Here is a 24,162-nt window from a genome sequence, read left to right as displayed (position 1 = left end):
AACTTCAGTTCCACCTTTATTACATTTCCCAGTGCTACATACTGATATTAGGACGTAAATTTAATACATTTGGAGAATAATTTTGACATAAAAGAAAAAAAGAAGCAAAATATTTTCATGTGTCTTTGCTGTTATAAATTGCAGTAAAATACTTTTTCAGGATGGTCCGAGTCCCTCTCTGGTTTTGTTTTTGGGGTTTTTTGCTGAATTTTGTCCACTTTAGTCTCCAGCCTGAAGCAGACTGCATTTCTATAACGGTGGGAAACTTTGTTTGTGGTTTTGCTTACCTCACTTGAAAATATAAAAAAAAAAATTAAGCAGAAGAGGTAGTCTCACTTTAGTGCAATATATGGGTCAATACATGGGTATGGTTGCATGAAAAATTAATCAGAGCCTTCCACACGATCCCCTCAGAATGAGCTGGGGGGTTTTCTTTACATGCAGTAAAGATATCGAGATTTTGGTTTGGATATCAGATTGATTTGATGCCCTTTTTAACAATGCTTAAATGTCCTAAAAATGTTGTAGTGCCAAGCTCAGGGAAGCATGGGGAAATGGAATGAATTAAAAAGGGTCATATTTCAACCTGCACAGCATAGCTCTTTAATGGCTTTAAAAAACAATAATTTGTTGCACAAGTTTGAATTTATTGGGGATTTGCTCTAATCCACACAGGTAAACAAACACTCTCAGTTATATACACATAACAAACCCGCTAATATTTTGGTTAAATATTCCTTAACAGATTCCACCTCAACCAAATGCTTTTAGCAGTCATCAACAAGCAGGTGTAGCTCTGTGTTGGGCAATCCAGTGAGTGAGCAAAGAGAAGCTACCAGCCCAAAATGACCACAATGATGAGTGTATGAAAACTTCTGACTACTACATTTCTCACAATGCAACCAAAAAAACATAATTTCATTATATCCTTCCTACTTGCTAAATGTACAAATAGAACATAAAAGCAATAACAGTGTTTGGTGTCCCTACTCTTCATGTATGACGACATTAATCCCAGTGTATACATCCTCACAGTCCTCAGTCGAGCTATAATTAAGAAGCTGGGGTGAAAACACCAGTTTGAGTGTCACAGTGCCGATCTATTGTATAATGAATCCACAAGTGGATGTTGTCACTGTCCTGCATCCTGCCATAGATTACAGAAGTGCACATCCTGTCCAGGGTGACAGGTCAAGGAAAACACAACAATCAAGTAACTGATCATGCCGGAGACAATACAAAGTCAATATAAAAAACCCCTTTTAAAGTTACATTGATAAAAGTGCAATTAAAAGCAACATATTAGATTAAATGTGACAATTTCAGTTCTTGTTTATGCTGAAAAGCTCCAGCTCAAGGTATGAATCAACTATATGTTTCTGTGGAGCAGTGAGACGATGACCTTATCGCCTCTGGGTGTGAGAGATGCTTTCTAATGTTGCTGCAGAGCCACAGCTGTGCTGTGTATGATGATGGACAATAGCACAGTGCATGTTTTGTGTACATATTTCAGGCTTATGTTCATATATGTGAGTTTGGTTGGTCTGACACACACCAATTGAGAATCTTAATAGTATTATACATCTTAGACAGCATGTGTGCTGTTTTCAGACTTGTTGGTCTTTGCAAGTAGTCAACTAAACTTTGATTTGTTCCACTGCCTTTTGTTTAGTTAGTAATAATAATAATAATAATGATAATAATAATAATAAAAAGCGACTCAAGTGAGGATAAAAATGGACCAGTACTTTCAGTCTTTAGCACCTTCAGCTCAGGACTTCAGAGCAACGATAAAATATGATTGCCATTAAATTACTAAATTCTCAGGATTTCTCTTACATTGTAATCGAAAGGAATAAAAGTATTTCTTATGGATCATTTGCTCTTTCCATACACATGCTCCGTCCATTCAATACAATTATCAGATACTCCAGTCTGATTAGATTGTATGACTGTGTATTGCTTTGTTTGTTTAACTGCCATTTTGTTGGTGAGCAATTAATTTTTTTTAATTTTGTATCCTGTCAGCTATTTAAATATGTATTTTTTTCCCCTTTTATCTCTGATTTTGTTTGCATGTGTCCTGGTACTTGTTCAAATTCATCCTGGCAATATCACTTGACTTGTGCCATGACTTTTGATCCTACACATTTTGCCATGGTAACCATATCATTCCTGTTCCCCCTCCCTTCCCCTCCCCTTCCCTCCTCCCCGCCCATATCCTCGTCCTCTGTCTTTCGTCTGACTCGCCCGAATAAAAGTTCCCATGATGCACGGTGCCACCACCTCCACTGTTTCGTCGGCCTCGACCCCAGTCACCAATGTTCCTTTCGCTGAATCTGCCGCCTCGAATCAGGTTTGCTCTTTCATTTCAGTCCTCTTTTGATTTTAGCTCTGTAGGATCTCAGTCCTGTTCACTGTCTAGTGTCACGTGTTATCTTCACATTTCATCTCTCCTCACGTTTCTGTTTCTTATGATGCGAGCAAATGAAAACAACTCGTTTTGAGAGGAATCTTGAAATTGACAACTGTTTTCATCTGAGTGTCTTTGTTTGGTGTTGAATCACATCATGTCTGTCTCAGTCGTTACTGTGTGCAGTATGTGGCCTGGCATTAAAGCATGCCAGCTCTCATCTCTGTTAAAAAATATATATCATATAAAAATTAATGTTTGCAGCCAAACAGTAACTTAATTTGCTTGGATACAACCTACCAGTCAAATGATTTAGGGCACCCTCATTATTTAAATTTCTAATAAACTTGAATGGTACGAAGGTCAGCAGGTCACCAGCAAAGGAAAAAGGAAAAGAAAAATGTGTAAATTTATTAAAAAATAAGTCTAAGTTTAAGAAAACTGGTTGAACTACAGCTTTCCTGCAGCTCTGGAAGTTAATAAATTCACCTGTAAGTGTCCCAACTTTTCTCAAATACTAGAAACCCTTGGTCTGTACAGGAACAATCTACACCCTCTGATGCACCGTTGGCCCAGAAAAGCCTGAAAATGGCCAGAAATGTTTTATTCTCTTTGAAACTGGAGCGTTTATTGAACCTTCTGACAAATTAAAAAAGAAAATAAATATCAATTTGCTATATGTGGTATGTTTTATTGCTTAAAACATTTTGTTTTTGAGAGGGAATAAAACAACACTGACGATGCAGACATTTCAAAAACTCACAAAAACTTGTGTATCAAATATAATACAGGGTTGAAGCAATCTGGGTCTGCAGTTTATCCCACAGCGGCACAGAGACCTGAAATTTCTGAAGAAACAAACTGGACAGAGAGTTTAACTTCGATTAACCAGACAGGTCAACCCGCAAGTGCATTGATGTGTGCGCCACTGTGGAAAGACCGGTACAACACAGACGTTACAAGAGATATGTGACAAAAAAAATCCACAACACAAAAAGATGAAAAATGCTTGTTAAACCTTAATTTTGGCACAAAATTTTAAGCAGTTTTTTATCAAATTTGCCTCTTCATTCTTTATGTGTGTTTTCTTTTATGTCCCAGTGATCACTGAAATTAAAGCCCAGAGCCCACCTAACAAGTGAAGGAGTCCCGGTTTGATCCCAGGAGGAGATCCAGATCCCTTTGGGGCTGCATCAGTAAGGGGATCCAGAGTAGAAAATCTGCCAAATTAAAGCTACCTGCTGTGGTGACCTCTCGTGAATAAGGAAACAACTGAAAGTGGCCACAGTGCTTCACAAATTTGTTAGACCACCTGACAAAACACCAAAAAAAGCACAAATGTTTTAGAAATCTGTCAAAAACTTGCTTAAAACTAAAAATTATGTTTTTATTTATTTGGCAAACAACAAACTGAATTCACGTTTTTATTCCCGAATTTGAGCCAGCACACTTAATCAAGCGTTAGATAGCATTCAACCACCAAAACTAGTAAATAGCTGTAATTTACCATCTCGATCAAAAAATAATAATGTGCTTTACTAATTCTTTCTGCTTTTTTGTAAAGCAGTAAATTTGATATTTTAGCAATAAAAATATCACTTTGATTTAAGAGCTTGCACAAACTGAAGGATTAACCATTACCATTATGCACTGAGATATTACACAATGTAATATGTATAAAAATGAGAGCGCTCTAAAATCCTTTGACTGGTGGTGTTTGCTGCTTTTTGTTGTTTACTTACAGCTAAAACAGAAGTCCGTTTGCTTTGATTTTTACGAAACATGATGGGGATTTTGATTGTCAAAACCAGCAGGAAAAAATGTTTCACATTTAAGATGAAATCACATGTGGCTCGACTCTACTATGCAGCTTTAATGGAATTTACCTGAAATGAACTAAATTTGCATTCTTTCGGTTTACCAGCATCATACCAGTCCATGATTTTGAACTAACCTGCTGCTACTATGGATGAGTGCATAACTAGTCGACTAGGTATCACAGATTTTGTAAACTTTCGTTCCTGAGATGTTACACCCAACCCTCTCTCTTTTTGATGTGAAGATTCAAACAAGCAAAGGTGTAAAGTGAGGTGATAACACGCATTCGGCATTAACATCTATAAAAACAACTTCAGTGCTAACTTGACTATTTGCTTTGCCCATAATTTTAAAAGACCATTATAATTAAGCACAGATATCAGTATAAAATAATCTGCTACAGAGGTTTGCCTGCATATGTTTGTGTCTGTAAGAACTCACAGCTCCTCCTCCTCCTCTTCCCCCCCCCCTCTCTCTTCCAGTAGACCCCTCGGAGCTTCTGACTTCAGATCCGGTGGAGCTCCAGTGCATTCCCATGGAAACCCATTTCTGCCCCGTCCCCAAACTGCTGGTGGCAGCTCCTGTGGCACTAAACTCAGTAAGCCTTTCCCGAAACCCCAGTTAAAGTCCCATAAACCCCGAGCACTGCAGCAAACATGTGCCTCGCCCACAGTGCACACCGACTGATATCATGTTGTGAACGTAAGAGAGCTGCGATGGTTCATGCAATACAGACCCGGACGTATTACCGTTGCTTTAAAGCAGCCACCCTGATGCATACTGACTCGATCGGGGCGAGCAATAGAGCTCCCTCGTCCTTACAGCCATACATGCCCACACCTTAAAAGTGCAGCACATGTGCGCACACATAAACACACACACACACATATATATTCAAGACTAAATGCCCTTTATGGGTCGGAGCCATCACATGAGGCCACCCAACACATTTGACTGTTCCAAAGTAAGAAACTCTGAGAAGTTCATTGTAGAAAATTCAGACGGACCAGCTCCAACCATGACGGGCTGTCAAAGTGAAAGAGTGTTTCATATCATGTCACGTTTACGTTTCAAGATGAGTGCAAATGTGACATTTGTGTTGTACGACGTGTACCGCTCAGTCTGTCATCATGGTCTCATTTTGCCTGGTGATACGTCAGTAAGGGGTTGTTGTTCATTTGTTTGTGCCTTTGATTTTTTCTGCTCAGCTGCAGAGGAGACTTAGTGTCCCAAAAATAATTCAAAGAAGAATTAGTTACGTAAATAGAGTGTATTAGCCTGTAGCTGCTATTGGGATAAAGTCTACTGGTTACAGCAAATGCCTCTTAAAATGTATATTAGAGTTTCTTAAATGCAATGAATGATTCGCCCCCCCCTGTTTTATTGAAAAATGTAGACTGGGTGAAAGTAACTTAGTATGTAATTACTTCTTATAAAGAAGATGGGATGAGGGATATCTTTAGGATGTGTTAAATAAACTGCCTTAAAGCAGCTGAGGTTATGTTCTCTATGTAAGGGCCCCTCTCTGTATAGTACTCTCCAGTAATAGACCAGACAGCTCCAATCGTCAAAACTGATAAACCTGAGCTGTGAAGTTTCTTGAATCGTGATTTCCGATCAGTGATTGTGTTTCTTTTGTGATGGGTAGCTGTGTAACGACTAAAAAAGGAAAGGTTCATCCTGTTTCCTCTGTGATTTGAAACCTGAACACTCTTTGAAACCGATTCTGTGTGTGTTCAGCTCGCCTGTAAATGCCACTTAAACTTTTACACCTGATGTCAGTTATTGCACAAGATGGAAGCGAGATCGGTTTCCTTTTGTTGTGCCTAAAGTCTGCGGTATATGCAAGGAACTGCCCGTTTAATGCAATATCTGGATAAATCCTCCAAATAAATGTTTCCCTCTCTAATGCAGAGATGTATTTCAAAAGGCTGTTTGTTTAATGTGGCTTTTGGACTAAATAAGTGGCACAAGATTTTTATGTTTTATGGTTCTGCAGGGAGAAAGCTTCGAACTTGAAAATGTCCTGTCTGACTTTAAAATGTCATGTCTTTCTACTGCTGTCCTGTTTGTCAAAAATGACGAGACTCTAAATATTCTTATAACCAGAATCAAGTTGTAGAAAAGGATGAACAATTCTCATGCTTGATGTCTGATGGTGAAAAAAAAATTGGGGGGGACTTTCAAGTGTGTAAGGAATTGCTTTGTAGGTGTATACAAAAAAATGAACTTAACAGCTTTGGAAACTGGGCTGAAATCACTTATATCCAAATTCAAATGTGCCTCTTTCAAGTCTCCTCAAACAAAACTGTCAGTACACTGTAAGACCAGACCAGTGCTCAAAGACAGATGTGTTATTTGGTACATTATTATAATATGAAATCACATTTGTATCAGTTTCTTCTCTGAGACAGCTGTGCTGTCTTACTGTCAATGTAAGGAAATAAATCAGAGAGTTGTGTGCATACATACGTGTGTCAGAAAAGACGATGGATCACATATTTGGTTAGATGTAAATGCTGCAGATATTACACATCTCCCATTGAACATTATTCATTTTAAATAATGTTAATGTGTCGTGAATGTATCTAATGCAAAAACTTTACACATGCCCTTCTAAAAGACAGGCATGCTGAAATGTAATGGTTCACTCTATATAGACTATTTCAGAGGTCACATACTGTAGGTACCATGATGAAACTGTGTTAAGACATATTAAAGTATGTGTATTGTTATATAGATTTATATTTAATGTTAATGGGTGGTGTGACTACTTTTAGAAATATCTTTCACTGTCAGAAAAGGTAGAGCAGACTGCTGTACTCTTTGAAGTACAAATGTACACAATTCAGGTACATTTCAGTACCATTTATTGCTAGTCAGTTTTTCTACCCCTACCCTCTGTAGTATCCAAAGCACTATAAACAAAGCATATTCTCATTAGGCAGAAAGTCAGCATGCTACTTTTTTTCTCACATGTATTTCCCTTGTCCCAGTACTGCAGCCCTGATTCTGTTAACTTTTGGTGTGGAAAGGCTTTGTGGAGACATAACTGTGCAGAAAACCCACCCAGCCAGAGCTGCAAGTTCAGCACCAGGTATAATCCTGGGATTAACCCTCATTTTGGGCGTGTAAAAGCTTTTCCCTCCTGACCATCTAAATGCCCCAAATGGCGTATTTGTGGCAGTTTAAGAAAAAGTACACATATCTGCTTACTTTTTTTTAAAGACAGAAGATCTGAGCTGCTCTTATGTTTCTGTGCTAATACTAAGCTGGAAAGAGCTGCTAGTTAACACAGAGAAAAGGCCAGCACACCTTAATAAACAGTTGTGCAAAAACAACCGCATTACACATCGTGACTGCTTGTGAACAGTGAGGTTGCCAGGCAACCAGCAATATAACCCAGATGGATTGTAAACTGTCCATGAAGAAATAATTACAGGAGGAAAACATCTATAAAACTACAGAGTGCCCTCTTTATATCCATTTTAAAGATTAAATGTGCAGTCTTGCATGGAAGGTGTTTACACCTTTTAGGTAACTAAAAGTTAGCTTTTGGACAAACTGCGTAATGTTTGTAATAACTTAAGCCAACTTAAACAAGAATAGAGTGCCCTCTATAAGTACGTTAACAGATATTATTGGATAATTTGTGCATCTGAAGTTGCTATTAAAGCACAAAAATGAGACAAAACAGTAGGTGGCTTTAGCTCTTATATAGTATATAAGTAAGTAAAGTTTATTTATAAAAGCACTTGTCACAGAAATGAAGTTATAAAGTGCTTGGCAAAAAATAGTGTAAAATAAATAAAAACTGTGAAAAATCACAATAAAATATAATAGAAAATGATAGACGTATAAGTAAATGTCATCTGCATAGAAACGATAAGAAACTTCTGAAAAACCCTGAATGATGCCAGCTGGCTCAGGATTGAGCCTCGCATTTATCTGAGCCTTGCAGATAAATAAGAAGAAGGTTAGTCAAATGGAAACCATAGGTCTACTAAGGAAAGTATCATGGTCGACAGTATCAGAGGCTGTGCTGAGGTCAAACAGACCGAGCAGAGAACAAATCCACAGATCCTCTACATCAGAAGCCATATGAAAGCATGTTGACTGAACAGTGAAAAGGTAGCCTAAAGTAAACGCTACTGAACTGGTCTACAAATATCAAGATGCATAACTATCTATTTCTGTGCTGTTTGTGTATTAAATAGCACATAATAAAAGCTAAAGCCAGTCTGTATTTTATCTCATGCAATGCTTTCATCCTAAAATGCTAAAACTGAGGTTTAAAATATCTATTTCAGTTTACATACTTTTAGAGGACACCTTATTTGTAATAACCTAATACCTGTTAATTTATCTGTGTAGCTCCACTTTGTATGGAAACAGGCTAGTGCCCCATACAGCTGATTTAAGCTTCATATTTACTATACAGACATAAGAGTGATATAAAATCTTGTGAATAAGTGTATCTCCCAAAATAGTTGAATAAAGTATTTTTTAAAGTATAGCTGACTTTTTATCTGCATGGTGGATCAAACAGTATGTAGGCTCATAGCTGTCTCTATGAACCTGATGATCAGAATGTCCAGACAGGTCCCTTTTTCTAAAGACTAGCTTCGTCCAGCCAATCCCCTCCTTAAGTGACCCTACCCCTAACATCAGTATGCCTTCACTGTCCAGCTGGAAAAACAGAATACTTGATTAATAAACTGTGCCTCTCGAGGGCATTTGAGGTTTTTAAATACATTTAAATGTATCTATTAAGGCTCAAGAGTGTATTAATTTGAGGATTGTGGAGCACCATGAGTAAAAAAAAAATACAAACAATGTTTTTACCTCTTAATTTTGTTCCCTCATTCATTCTCTTGTACTTGATTACCTTTGGGCCTGGTTGTAATTTTTTTTCCCCACACGGTCCTGAATCATAACTGTTCAACGTGTGCAGAGCTCTGATCTTCGCTGTCCTGTGATCAGATCCTTCAGCATGTGGACACAGTTAACTCAGTCCTGAGAATACAAACAAAGGGCCTTAATCCTCGATCATATGTCACAGATGTGTATGAAAATGTAATAAATGTAAGATTTTTTTTTCTGACATAAAAAAAAAAACGCGGCATGAAAATAATAATAACAATAATGACAACAAAAAAATCATTTATATGTAGTTAATAGTTTGTGTAGACCAATATGAAAAACATTATGATATGAAAATCGTTTGTACACAATGATGGAGTCATTGTTAATGGTAATGGTTGCTGTTGCTATGGCAACAAAATGACAACATGGCTACCTTTTTATTATCCTAGTAGTGATTTTTTTTCCACAATAATTGAGATGACATACAGCACTAACTAACCTATCCGAAAAGGGAATGTCTAATTATTAGTTTGTCTTGTTGCAACGTGATTGAAAAAACTTTAATCCTTGTAATATCCAAAGGTCCTTAGGGGAGGTCAGCCGTTTATTTTGTTTTGTTTATTTGACGTTCATTTTATATTTAGGTTTTTTCTTCTTGTACATGGTGTTTTTGAGAAATAGGAATGAACTCTGGCTTTTAGAGCAAACATCTGTCAGGGAGGTAAAGAGACCCTTGGACTAACTGGAAGATCTTTTTTCTGTGGAGGCGAGCGGTTTTTGCCGTTTGCCTCCTACAGACCGAGAGATCTGGCTCAGGTTTTGGCCAAGAAGGTGGTCTCGAGGTCTCTTACTGCCCAGCTGTGCTGGGTGATGTCGATCCTCACTGAGGTGTATACGAATGTGTGATGTTCACCTTGTTTGCACTTATGTACATAACTATGTCAGAATACTCAAAATTTATTTTGAATAAATACAGATAAAAGAGTCAATTAAAAAAAATCTAATCAATATATTGTTAACGATATGTCTATTGTTTTCTTACATCTGCCCTTTTGTTTGTTGCTAGAGCCCTGTTCTTTGCTAAGCATGGCACTGCCTAGCTGTAAACTACAAATGATTTGCTTTATAAAGCTATTTTTTTTTTCAGTTCACTTCAGTTGAATGATCCTCTGTGGTTTAATAATATGCGACCCTGACATCAAACAGGAGAGGTGGATCATATGTAAGAACCTAATCTGAGCAGATGACATGCAGACACATTCCTCTCTCCAGTAAAGCACCGAAATAAAGCACAGAGTAGCTCCATCTGCAGGCTGGAAAAAAACAAAATAGGAGCCGATATTAAATCTGACCACAGAGGAACAGAGATTTAAATTCTCCTTCATCTTTGTCATTTTGTAATTTTTTTAAACTCTCCTGTTTCTTGTCATTAACCAAAACAACAATAAATCTGAATTCTCCTCAGGATTTTAGACTAAATTGCAAACAAACGGCTTTTCCAATATTTTCCTCTCCCAGCAGCAGCAGCAGCATCCTCACATGACTCTGGTTCTGCTGATTTGAACATGTGATCCTCTTTATTTGCCCCCAAAGCCAGCGATTTTGTTGCCATGGCACTTCTCCTAGTGTTGAACTGACTGAGTCATCCTGGAGAATCGGTTCACAGCCCTCTGACTGTTGAATATTGACTTCAAAGAGTTTGTGAGCAGGGACGGGTCTCTGAACGACGTGTACCCACAACTCACCAAAGCGTCTCTACTGACTCACCGGCTCCCCTCATCATTGCTGTCCCAGTTTAAGTACATGCTGTGGGTTTTAAATCACTGTATTGTTACGATTCATTTTAGTTGTGATTGTGCCTTTAATGTGCAAACTGGACTTTTAGGTTCTACATCTCAATGACTAAAACCGCCACGTGAACTGAGCGTGCGCCAATCATATCAATTTAATTACATCCTCTGTTGAGTCCACAACTTATTTTTTAAATTGGGTACAATCGCCGACTGAACGACACCCCCGTGGAAGGTGATGAGGGCCAAAGACTGTTCAGGACTAAGCCATAAAAAACTCTGACACTCTTGGGCAGACTTGAACGTGACTGCTGTTTCTTTGTTTCACTCTGTTTTCTGCTTGTGGTGCTTGTATGTGCTGCTGTGCTACATGCCAATATATTTTGCAGTGTATAGCTAATTATGAGTAAGTTACTGTGCCTATGATGAGTTCTGCAATTTCTGTTTGACCTTAAATAAAACACTTCATTGTGATCCTCTTGTGTGTTTTTTCTTTTTGTCTCTTTCATTGCAGACATACAAATACAGCAAAAGAAGTATACAAACCACAACGTACACCCTGAACATCTGGTAATGCCCCTAAATGTGCATATATGGCCTTAAAGGACCCCTTTATGGAACAACTGTTAATAACTAAGATTACAATAACACCCATGCATCTCAGGGGCTTATCTGTATATAAAGTGTTTTGGCACCCGGGAAAGACCTTTTAACCTTTCACAAAAGAGAAATCAGGTCATTGGGATCAAGATGAAAATATTATGGGGTTAAATTTATTCAAGCATAGGGTATAGACACACTGGACATTTTGTTAGGTACACCTTGCCAGTACTGGGAATTGGAAACATTCCTCAGAAATGTTGTAGCCTCAAATCGTGGCCTCAGTTTCCTGTTCTTAGCTGACAATACTGGCACCTGATGTGGACTTCTGCTGCTGCAGCTCATCTGGGTTCACAGATGCTCTTCCTCCTTGGTTGTAACGAATTACTGTTGACCCTTATCAGCTTGACATAGTCTCACCATTCTCCTCTGACCTCAGGTATCGACAAGGCATTTTCCCTCAGAAAACCATGCTCTGTAAACCCTGTGATTGTGTGGGAAAATCCCACTAGATCCACAGTTTCTGAAATACTCAGACCATCCCATTCATGCCATTTTCAAAGTCCCTTAAATCACAATTCTTCCCTATTTTGATGCTCAATTTGAACTCAACATGTCAATACACTGAGTTGCTGCCATGTTATTGGCTGATTAAATATTTGTGTTGATTGAGGAGTTTAAAGGCATACCTATACCTAAAGATCTGCCCAACAACATATAGTTTAAATCAATAAAATAGTCTATAGCTCAATAAAATTAAATAAAACAGGATCAAACAATTATCTTAATTATCTAAAAAAATAAATTAACTCAAATATAATGAGGTAATATGACTATGCATTACAATAAAAAGTGCAAAATGGCTTACTAAAGACAGTATGGCAAAAACCAGATGAAATTAAAGTTTCTTAGATAACAGAGTGCAAAGTGTGATGAATGATGCAGTTTTGAAATTAACTGCACTGTAGAGAGTCACTGTCTTCAGTATGCAGAATTAATCTGAATTAGCAGACCACTAACTTAATCTATTGCAGTTAAAAGCACTATAGTAAAGCTATTCAGAGAACTTCACCCAAATATAAATATAAAAACAGGAATCGAAACTGCTCTCAGAGGAAGTGAGGATGACCAGCTTCCTTATGCTGCTGATGTAAGACTGCAACCTCTGAGTGTGACATCCTCAGTAACATGGAGAAATGGTCAAGATGGACCTGCAGCTGATTCATTTTGTGGCTGTTTCTTTAAACAAATTCTTCCTTCATATAACGGCAACATTGTGATTGCACATTAAACCACTCTTTGCTCACAACGTCCAGTCTTGGTGTTTTTCACATTGTGAACTAACCCACACTTATGCATCAGTGAAGCTAATCCCCTGGAGGATAGTGTGTAACTGCGGGAAAATAAATGAAACCACTTCATGTGACAACAATCTGCTCATTTAGATAACTTGTGTGAATAAGATAGGTCTGCATGATAAATCGCTAAATATGTAGGTTAGCAATTATCATTATTATTATTATTGTGTATTCAACTAAACTGTAATAAAACTGAAATGTAACAAACTGTCTATTGTGTGTGGACATAAAACTAGCTCCTCACTTGTTTGAATGACTCAAACGTCAGTGTAAAACATTTTTTTTTAAATTGTCATCTGAAAATGGTCAGGTACAAGGACTGGACTGAAAATGAGTGGAAAGGAAAAAAGATTTTCTTCAAAAAGCCTGGAGAGGGCGCATTTTTTAAAAAAAAAACTAATTTAAAGGAATAAGGGGTGGCTCAAGGCATTTGCACAGTACTGTATTTAAATAAATAAATAAATATCAAGGAAAGAACATGATCAAGTCCCCGCGACCCAGAATTGGCTAAGTGGAAAACCTGGATGGATGTTAGAAACGAAAAATCGTAATTTTCTGTAACGCTTTTCTGTGCTTTTATTATGAAAACCGTCGCAGCGGAAGTCTGATTCTCGTTAGCGGAAACAGGTTGTTAGCTCCAGGAAATCAGATGGTTGAAAAAAAGCCTTTCTTTCTGAAGCAGAACCCACCCTGTACACAGTCACATATATACCGGATCAGTAATAAACTGTAGCCAATGGACGGTGGGATTATAACACTGAGTCTGCGTCGATAACGGGCCCGGTTGCTAGGGCGCCGGGCTGGGCCGGAACCAGAACCAGGCCCGGACTAAGGGAAGGACGCAGTCAACGCTGCGGCGATACCGGCGGGCTGCTGTGGGGACTGTCATGCGGTTTGGGGTGAGGGTCTAATGTGTACCACCGTGACCTGCCGTCAGTAGACAACAAGTTCACTGACCAACGCCGGCGCTTGTGGTGAATCACATCGATCTAACGACTGAAAGCGCGAGGATGGCACAGCGGGAATTCAGCCAGGCGCGAGCTAGCTTTAACGCTAGCTAACGCCGGAGTTGCCGGACATCAACTTTTACTGTCTCACTAGGTGGAAAACGTAGAAAAACCCAAGTATGAGCGGTTGAACTGTTTATGTGAATGAGGGGGGTTATTGTATATCGTCTAACTTTTGTGGCTTCTCTCGTTAGCTCTCGTAAAGGCCTGATAAATGTTTGTGGAGCGAGTATAGCAGTCGTTAGCTGCTGAGTTAGCCCGCCTTGACCGCCCCAATGAAAGAATACAAAGTTGTCGTGCTGGGCAGCGGCGGCGTCGGGAAATCCGCGCTCACCGTGCAGTTTGTCACCGGCACTTTTATCGAGAAATATGACCCGACCATCGAGGACTTCTACCGGAAGGAGATCGAGGTGGACTCGTCGCCCTCCGTGCTGGAGATCCTGGACACGGCGGGGACGGAGCAGTTCGCGTCCATGAGAGACCTGTACATCAAGAACGGACAGGGCTTCATCCTGGTCTACAGCCTGGTCAACCAGCAGTCTTTCCAGGTACCCCAGATGCACCCCACACACCTGAAATCTGCAACCGTATGTGGTTAATCAGGCTGTGATTCATACTTGTCATGCAGGGAATGCTACAAGCCACATTATCGAGATTAAAATGGGAAGGCTAGGGCTCATTTGGACCCCCAATATCTCCATATAGCACTCATTTGTTGAAGGATGGCACCACACAGAAAACAAACAGTGCATAAGAAAGCTTAGATAACTATGAACCAGGTCTACTAAAGAAAATAGTCATCCTACGTCCTGATATTTTAGAGCCTTCAATATTAGCACTCGGTATTTAATGGATAATTACTTTTGAAGTACCAATAAATAAAAGTGCTTTAACTAGATGTGAAAATAAGTTTTGGCCTTCCCAAAAGGAAATGTTTAGCAACCTTAAAATATATATTTGCATATTTCCAAAACTTTCATGAAAATTCACGAATGTCTGCTGGGTAAAACAAAGCTTTACCTCAACAATGTGACCAGTTTTGAGCCAGAAAAATCGTAATTAAATGTTTGCATCATGAAGAAATTGTGCCTATTGAGAAATAACCAAAGTTCGCATCTGCTTGATGATTAATTTTTTGTTTTGTTTAAATTTCAATATCTCACACTTCTTATTTTTCTCAATTTTTAAGGACATCAGACCAATGCGAGACCAAATAGTGCGAGTGAAGCGCTTTGAGAAGGTGCCGCTGATTCTGGTTGGTAACAAAGTCGACCTGGAGTCTGAGCGTGAGGTGGCCGGATCAGATGGACGGGCTTTGGCTCAAGAGTGGGGCTGCCCTTTTATCGAAACCTCTGCCAAGAGCAAGACGATGGTGGATGAGCTGTTTGCAGAGATTGTCCGGCAGATGAATTACTCCTCGCTGCCAGAGAAGCAGGAACAGTGCTGCACAGCCTGCGTGGTACAGTGAGGAAAAGGTAGGGACATCATCTAGCAGGGCTGTACCCATGCTCTGGACACACAGCACAGTTGGCCCCTTACTATTTTTACGAAATGTGATAAAATGTCCCTGTAGAGACGGTTCACAAGACTGTGTGGTGTTTTGAGTGCAGTGTGAGGGAGAGAGAGATTCGGCTGGAAGTGAGAAAGAAGAGTGGGTGGTGCTGCTCTGGGCAAACTGTTTGGTTTATCTTGTTATCATAAGATCGCAGAAAGTATGCAGCATGAAGAATGCAACTGTCTGAATGCTCAGGGCCGGGAGGAAGAGCAGGGGGCAATGAAGCAGATGGTCCTATGAGGCAAGTCGCAGAAAGAGGAAAATGTGACATCCTGAAAAATAATTTATGTTCCAAAACAGGAAGTTCAGTTTAGATTCTGTGAGAGATGCAACCGCGGTTTAAAACCCACCAGCCTTTTAAATCTTATGCAGCTGTAGGATTCTCGCCGGTCATTTAGTCTCAAATTAAAACAAGAAAATAAAGATGGCTGCTTTAAAAATTCTGAGTGCTAAACCTTTAATCATTACTCTGTTAATTCATTGTCATCTTATGGTGATATATGAGGTTTATTCTCCATCAGTACCTTTAATTTGGACTTTTAAGTTGTTTTTAACTAATGATGACATCTGTGAAGTTCAGGATCCAAAATGTGTCAGATAATCAATAATAAGTAATCCTTAAACCCTTTGGATTTTCTTTGAGTCCATCAACACGGTAGATTACGTTTTTTGAAGTACTTCACATTTTCACGCTAGAAGTAAACACAGAACAAAACATACAGCTGAGTTTAATAGATGCTTCTGTAGACAGCAGGCACAGATGTGCATTCCAAATTTTTGAGTTAAGACTGGAACGATATCTGATCCAGTTATTAGATCAGTGGATCCCCAGCTCAGTGTTTTAAAAAAATCCCAGTGAGCTAACAGATCAGACATTTTAATTTATTACGTATTTATGATTTAAAATGTCTGATCTGTTGGCTCACTGGGATTTTTTTATATATTATATACTGCTAGCTAAATGCACAACAGTATCATAAATGCGTTTTGGGGCATAAATAAATGTAGTAAAGTAAATGATGCGCCTCTCTTGAGAATGCTGCAGATATTGTTACTACTGTAGAAAGAGAGTGCCTGCTGTTGTCATTCTGCAGCAAAGTTAAGAAATTGCCAGATCAAACAAAATTTAATATTAGATAACCCAAGTAAAAACAAAATAGAGTTTTTTATTATGGGAAAAGATCTATCCAAAATCACGAATTAACTGTGATTAATTCACAGGGGGTAAGTTCAGTTTCACTAGTACACCCTACCAGACATGTTGAATCAGGAAATCACTTAACGAGAACGTCTAACAAAGTGAAGTAGGCTAAATTAACTCAAAAAGCAACACATCGTGCTGTGAGTTAAAGAAACTCAAACTGATTAGAAACATTGACATCTCTTAGTATGGAAAGAGTTAAAAAGCAATTTCTAAGGCTTTGGAACTCCACTGAATCATGTTGAGAGTCATAATCCATAAATATAGAGAACTGCAGTGCACATTACCAGCAGTGGATGACCTACCAAAATTACTCCCAAGAGTGCATCAACAACTCATCCAAGAGGTCACAAAAGCACTCAGAACATCTAAAGAACTTTAGGCCTCACTTCCTGCAATAAATGTCAGATTTGATGATTCAGAAATAAGAAAGAGACAAAAGCCACCGATGAACAAAACAAACCCAAAGGCTTGATTTGTGTTTGGCTAAAAACAAATGTGAGCTTAAAATATTTCTGTTACATTAGGTGGAGAACTAACACAGCATTTCATAAAAAGAACATTGTATCAACAGCCAAACATGGTGGTGATAATGTGATGCTTTGGGGCTGCTTTGCTGCTTCAGGACTTGGATGACTTGATGTAATTGATGGAACTATGAACTCTGCTCGCTACAAAAACGGAAACAAAAAAACCTGAAGAATATCCTGCCATCAGATCATGCTTTGAAGCTCAAAATCATTTGGGTTTTAAATTGGGATGGGAATTGAGAACCTTTTCCCAGTATTTCAGTTTCTTGCCTGCCAATTAAGCCCGGCTTATTGTCCATTCATTAGGATAGGGACTTGTGCTGATGCGTGGGACTGTAGCCTGAGGTTTATGTTGTTAAATGGTAATTATGAGATGGTATGTTTCAGGTCATTTTACTGAGAAATGCGAAAGTAATGTGTCAAATTACTTCCTCATTACCTTTTTAGGGAAAGTGTTCTGCATGCAGGAAAAGCTTCCAACACGCACAAACATTTAACCACACAGCACTATCAGTAAGGATTGAATCGATAAGGAATCAATCAGTAAATTATATGAAATCATTAAAAGCTGCTTTCAGTATTTTACTTGGGTTATCTTTTTCCAATATTAACATTTGTTTGATGACCTGAAACCTGTAAATGTGGAAAAAAGAAACAAAAGAAGAGAAGAGAGAGCAGGGGCAGACGTTTGCCGTCGATGACTTTTAGTTGTACATTTTGTCTGAGCAGCAGTCCAGAAACCAGGGAAGCTTTAGTTTACCGTTACATATGGCAGAGAAAAGCTTAAAAAACTGTTAAATAATCCAAACATGACTCTGACTTGTATTTGAAAATAATAACTTTGACATGCTTTGATCTTAAAAATCATTGCGTTTAACTTCACAAACCCTGAGCTAATGGCCTCCTGTGTTTCTGTTTCACAGACTCATCATTTGTCTGGATCCACCTCAAGCTTTTCGATGATCCGTTAACCCGGGCACAACCTGACTTCAACCCTGCTGATTAAAAACTTACCGCAGCTGGCAAAGTTTCTGCTTGAGGTGGTTTCTGACTTCCTGTCTCAGAGCATCTGACAGGAAAGACGTCGGTCCTATTTTTGATATCATAACTGTTAGAAGATGTTTCTGCTGCAACCTCAACGGCCTTCGCGATGACCCGGGATCAAGTTGGACTGACTGACTTTTACGAACGGCCACCTGTGAATTCGTCTTTTCGGGTTTTTTTGTTTTGTTTTGTTTTTTATGTGTGTGTGGGTTTTTGTTTTTTTTTCTGAAATATCCCTGAAAGCAGGAGTGTTGTGAGGTTGCAGCATCTTTTTAAAGCTGCTTAAATCATTACTATATACTTTAATATTCCTTGTATTATGTCTCAAGTTTGGAATTTGAAAAAATTATTTCATATTATTGGAGCATTTTCACTTTTAAGCATGCTTACTTCAGCCAGTTTCCCATCCTGGTGTACTGTGCTGATCTTATTTTGAAAATCTTATTCCGTAAAACTGACACAAATTAAAGTAACGTGAGGTTTTTTGTTTTTTGTTTTTTTTTAGCTCAGCAGGGTGAATAACTGTATTAAACCAGTGATGCTTATTTTTAATTTTTCAGTAGTGTGAGGCAGTGAAACTCATCTGAAAGCACGCACGCTCAAAAGTGAAAATGTTTTTTACCGCTAATTCAACTTGAAGTGATGTGGATGAGCCATTTTGCTGTTTTCAGTCTCTACAAGGTGTGACTTGCGTGGACGCCGGTCTTCCATTTTCAGCTTTCTTGAGGGCAGTTTTTTATTTTATGTTATTTTATTCTATTGGAGGGAGGGGGGAACGACTGCAGGAAGTTCAGCGTGCATATTTGTGTTTGACTCCATGACGCGTGTCACTTTAAATATTCAGAGACGCCGATTCCTTATCATTTAGAAAAAAATTACTTCCTCTGAAATGTGGATTAATAAGAAGTTCTGACACAGTTAATCAGATTTTACTTTGTATTCTTCTTTTTCTTATAGTAACCTATTTATTAAGAGCTAATGACACGGGCTAGCCAGTTTTAAACTTATACTAGTTATTTGCTTTCTGTGCATTTTTGGGATACATGCTATGTTGTATCTTTGTTTTGAAGCTAAGAATTTAACAGAGCCTTAAGATATCTGTTGCACCCCGTTTGGCCTCATATTTCTTTTGTTTGTTTGTTTTTTTTTCCCCTGGAAGATAACAATTGTCATCATTTGGTAATAAACATGCTGGAATCTGCTTTTGTGATGTGACACAAATTTTGTCTTTTACTTGACTAAATAACCCTGATTTGATCATTTATACACTAGGGTAAATCAAATCAAATCACTTTTATTGTCACATCACATGTGCAGGTACATTGGTACAGCACATGTGAGTGAAATTCTTGTGTGCGAGCTTCACAAGCAACAGAGTTGTGCAAAATACAATAATGTAAACAAGCAAAATACAAGAATAAACAAGTCATTGCTGAATTATTAAATTCACCAGCAGTCCATAATGTAATTGGTGGGTTTATTTTAATAATTTAATTAAATTCTCAACAAAACTATTAGGAGATTTACAAAAAATGTACATTTTAGTTTGTGATGTAAGTATTTGATCACCTTGTCAGACGTGATTTGGTGCTTTGTTGTCAGATGTGTCATGCAAATTTGGTATAAAATATGGACATAGCGTGCGTGAACCACTGCATAATTTTGAGCCAGAGGTTACCATTAACTGGGTATTTATTATTTAATTAGTGCTAATTTCACTCATCAAAACTAGAGAATAATTTCTTGCGTGATCTGTACCTCCCAGGAAGCTGTAATGTTAGTCAGATAATCCAGAAATGATCTAAAAGGCACCAACAGCACACAAACAGTAAAGAGATCCAGTTTAATGGCTCAAAATAGTAGCTGAGGCCTAGCAGACCCCAATCTGATCCAACTGCCTGTGTCAGGACATGCAGCTGTGATGAATGGGAGAATTATCCACAGAGGCCAGGCTGTAAAATTAGGCATATTAACATGGGAGTCTCTTTTGGAGTCGCCCTCAAGTGGCCAGTAGAGGAACTGCAGTTTCTCTTCCTCATTCCAGCTGTCAAGCATGGTGGTGGAGGGGTGATGATCTGGACTTATTTTCCAGCCACAGGCCCTGGGCATCTTTTAGTCACTGAGTCAGCTCAATGACTCAGTGACTAAAAGTCTGAAATAAATAAATGAAAATGAAATGAACTCTATGCTCAAATGTGAGGACATCTGACAGATAAAGCTTGGCCGAAGTTGAGTCATGCAATAGGTCAGTGATCCCAATCACACTAGCAAATCTACATTAGAATGGCTGAAATGGAAAGCAAGCACTGCACAGAGACACCTTTATTTTTTCACATGACTGCTTATATACACAGAAAGATGGAGTTTAATTTTCTCGACTTATGAAAGTAAGAAATATTAAGGATGCTTTATGTTTCCCTAAAAGAGAACTAAGAGCTTAAGATCTCCTCAGTTCTGCTGTGAGGACAGTTCATACTATGTGAAAGGTGCACGGTACCTGAAATCAGCTCTACCGAGGTTTCCCAGCAATATCTGGGGTTTGCAGTCAACGTGAAAAAAATGGGCCTTGGGTCCTCTTTACTGCACCTTGATACATAAATGAGTGCATGCAGGTTTTAACACCATACCTGACATGTGCACCAATAAGGCCCACACAACAACTTTTGTGATGTTTCTGGTAAACGAGCAAGAAGAGTTCCAACTTTTAATCGTCTAAAAATAAACACTGCCAGTAATAGGCCACACTTTCCATTTCCTTGTTAATGTGTTTGTTTTTTCATGCACCAGCCTGGCAGTTTGTTATCTGTGTGTGCGCGTGCGCACCATTTGCAGAGTTTTTTTTTTTTCTTGCAGATTTCACACATGATGGTGCTGCAACTTCCCACACAGCAGAAAACTGGCTCATCTTCATTGCTACTGCTATTTGGCTGTCAGGTGGAGCTGTTGGGTGCACACTGAATCTGCATCCTGCACTGAGCTGGCAGATGCTTCTGCTGCTGTGTGGGGTCGCTGATGTCTCACAATCAGCAGGCTCATCTCAGCTCTTCAAGGAAACTAAAGTCCCGTTTTCCTGCTGAGTTTATCTCAATCTGCACTGTGAGTACAGCAAAAAACACCACATCAGCCTACAGGGAACAGGAGTGTGTCATCATAAATGAAAACATGATTAACACAAACAAAGTGAGTCTTTTAAATTCACCGAATGAGAAACAAGTTCAACTGCGACCATCTAAATCAGAATTTTCGTCTTTCCACCCACATCAGATGTGCATCATGGAAGAAAAGAGTCTGAAGTTTAGGTGCTGCGACCTGAAAAGTGTTATTGCTTCTGGATTTAAAAGAAGCATGAATTGGTTAAAAAGGTCCTGAGCAGATGTGAGAGGATTTTGTGGTTGTTTAGCTTCACAGAAAACTTTAGCAAAAACCGTAAACTTTTAGGTCACTAAATACAGCACGATTTATGCAGTACACATGAGATCTCAAAGTGTGGACTCCTGGATGTCTCTTGACCTTCAGCTCCTTGATGCTGCTGCTCGTCGCTTTATGCTGGTGCCCTGATGCCTCTGCAGAGCTTTGTCACCACATTTGCTGCTCTACACCTGCATGCCCCAGGTACAGGAAGTCTTTACACCACAGGCCGCCCACACTTTGATGCTTTACATTGCAGGAGAGTCTACTTGGCATAAATTGTCGCTGGCACTGGTTTTTAATGTCAGTGATGTTTCGGTTTATGTCAGCCTACTTGTTAAGTCTAATTGTTGGATGTTTGTCATTATGCTTCTTAAATTTGTAAGGTCTTAGTTCAATCTATAGGATCAAGACATGCCTTTGTCCCTGACCACCTCTCCAGCCACTCTGTGCGGGGGAAGGATTATTACACATCCCCTGTTTGAAGTTTGGTAAGCTTCCTGCCCTTTGTATGGCTTCACTGTGTTATCTATGGTGAACCATACATTGGGTGTGGGGGAGACTACCCTCTTTATGACCAGGATGTTGTAGAAACAGTTATGATCAGGAAGACACACACACACATACACACACACACACACACACACATATACATACAGTGCCTTGTCTTTGTAACCAAGGGGGGTTTACGAGGGGAGGTACTACTGTTTATTGTGAACGTTTTCAATAAAAGGCAGCGAGAGGAGCCCGTCGTCGGGGTCATTCGTAATGAGATTCGAAGTGCGTTTCTTGCAAGGAAATCGATCGATCGCTGACTGTCTTGTTTTCTTCATGATGAATAAGTCTCTAAACCAGCGGAGCCTGTGGAAACACAGACCCAACACTACTCATAACTTGGTGAATGTTTGTGAGCAAATTATTCAAAGCATGAATGCCCTTCCCATGTCATTATACTTCTCTTTCTGCTTTTCTGAGACTTTGTGACCCCCCCCCCCATGCCCACCTTTTTTGTCAATTAAAATGTCCATGTAACTACAATCCACCAACCAAGGCAGAGATCACCAAAGCCATCAAGTCCTTGAACAATGGAAAGGGACCGGGGCCTGACGGCATCCTTCCAGAAGCTCCCAAGGCAGACGTGGCAGCAGCAGTGGAGATGCTACATCCTCTCTTAGTGAAGATATGGGAACCGGAGCAAGTGCCTTCTGACTGGAAGCTTGGGTACCTGGTGAAGCTCCCAAAGAAAGACGATCTATCCCAGTTTGGCAACTGGCGAGGAATTATGCTGCTGTCTATCCCCAGCAAGGTGTTGACCAGAATCATCTTGGAGAGACTGCAGGAGGCATTGGACAAGAGACTGAGATCAGAGCAGGCAGGATTTAGACAAGACAGATCATGTACAGACCACATCGCCACTCTGCGCATCATCATCGAGCAGTCTATCGAATGGCAGTCTCCCTTGTACACAATCTTCGTCGACTTTGAAAAAGCCTTCGACAGTGTCGACAGGGAGACCATTTTGAATCTGATGCAACACTACGGAATCCCACAGAAGCGCATCAGCATAATCCAAGAGCTATACGAAGACACGTCCTGCCAGATCATCCACAACTGAAAACTGGCCAACCACTTTGCAGTGAAAAACGAAGTGAGGCAAGGCTGCATGCAGTCACCGACGAGCTTCCCGATCGTCATGGACTGGATCATGAGAAGAACCACAGAGGGCAGCAATACCGGTATCCAGTGGACCTTCACCAAACAGCTGGAGGACCTGGATTTTGCAGACGACGTCAGCCTTCTGTCCCATAAGCAGCAACATGCACAGTCCAAGCTTACCCGGCTCGGTGAAGAGGCAGAAAAGCCCGTCCTGAAGATTAATGTCAGAAAAACAGAGGTGATGCGGCTGAACAACCGACAAAAACATCCACAGCAGCTACAGGGAGAAGACTTAATGGGAACTGACCGCGTTGTCTACCTAGAAAGCATAGTCAACAGTGATGGCAGTGCAGATGAAGATGTTAGGAGCTGGATCAACAAAGCAAGGCTTGCATTCAACATCCTGCGACCCATCTGGAACTCCAAAGCCTTATCTCAGCGCAGCAAGATCCGCATCTTCAACACCAATGTGAAAGCAGTCCTCCTGTATGGGTCCGAGGCATGGCGGGTGACCAACACCATTACCAGTAAGATACAGATCTTCATCAACAAGTGCTTGCGACACATCCTCAACATCAGATGGCCTGAGAAGATCTCGAACACAGACCTGTGGAAGAGAACCAGACAGAACCCAGTTGGTCAAGACATCAAGAAGAGAAAATGGGGCCGGATTGGCCACAAAATTCGAAAAACCTTTCGACAACGTCACAAGGGTTAGGGGAACCCACAAAGAAAAAGGAAAGTGGGGAGACCCAAACAGACGTGGAGAAGATCTGTCGAGAGTGAAGTAAAGGCCGCTGGAATGGCCCCTTCAAGTGACCAAGTGGAGTTATTTATGAACAAAGCCTGTATATTCATATGTCTTTGTGTTATTTTTAACCAATAAACATTTTTCCTGTCACGTAAATTTGACTAT

General features: G+C 39.6%; 2 protein-coding genes across 5 annotated transcripts in view; both read left to right on the top strand.

The window, feature by feature from the left end:
- Nucleotides 1–6,698, top strand: part of mbnl3 (muscleblind-like splicing regulator 3) — a 23,686-nt gene extending 16,988 nt beyond the window's left edge. For 2 of the 4 annotated variants that reach the window (XM_005723046.1, XM_013908173.1), the window contains one exon: nucleotides 4,714–6,698. In XM_005723046.1, coding sequence (XP_005723103.1) covers nucleotides 4,714–4,856 — 143 coding nt within the window. In that variant the 3' untranslated portion in view covers nucleotides 4,857–6,698. Of the gene's footprint in view, nucleotides 1–2,261; nucleotides 2,357–4,713 lie in introns of all 4 variants that reach the window. The other 2 variants (XM_005723047.1, XM_013908178.1) reach the window with 2 other exon arrangements.
- Nucleotides 6,699–13,447: 6,749 nt separating this feature from the next.
- rap2c (RAP2C, member of RAS oncogene family) lies at nucleotides 13,448–19,383 on the top strand. Its single transcript, XM_005723045.1, has 3 exons — nucleotides 13,448–14,400; nucleotides 15,042–15,327; nucleotides 18,062–19,383. The coding sequence occupies exons 1-2, from the start codon at nucleotides 14,128–14,130 to the stop codon at nucleotides 15,318–15,320; spliced, it is 552 nt and encodes a 183-aa protein (XP_005723102.1). The 5' UTR covers nucleotides 13,448–14,127; the 3' UTR covers nucleotides 15,321–15,327; nucleotides 18,062–19,383.
- The last annotated feature ends 4,779 nt before the right edge of the window (nucleotides 19,384–24,162 follow it).

This window comes from Pundamilia nyererei, unplaced genomic scaffold, assembly GCF_000239375.1.
Source record: "Pundamilia nyererei isolate P.nyererei 1_Seehausen unplaced genomic scaffold, PunNye1.0 scaffold00008, whole genome shotgun sequence".
Lineage (NCBI taxonomy): Eukaryota > Metazoa > Chordata > Actinopteri > Cichliformes > Cichlidae > Pundamilia > Pundamilia nyererei.
This window is presented reverse-complemented; position numbering and strand designations above follow the sequence as displayed.

What these genes read in the sequence shown, in the direction of transcription:
- rap2c (XM_005723045.1), top strand. Translation starts at nt 14,128, where the DNA reads ATGAAAGAATACAAAGTTGTCGTGCTGGGCAGCGGCGGCGTCGGGAAA. An exon ending in TCAACCAGCAGTCTTTCCAG is followed by an intron (nt 14,401 to 15,041) that starts GTACCCCAGATG and finishes TCAATTTTTAAG; the next exon opens with GACATCAGACCAATGCGAGA.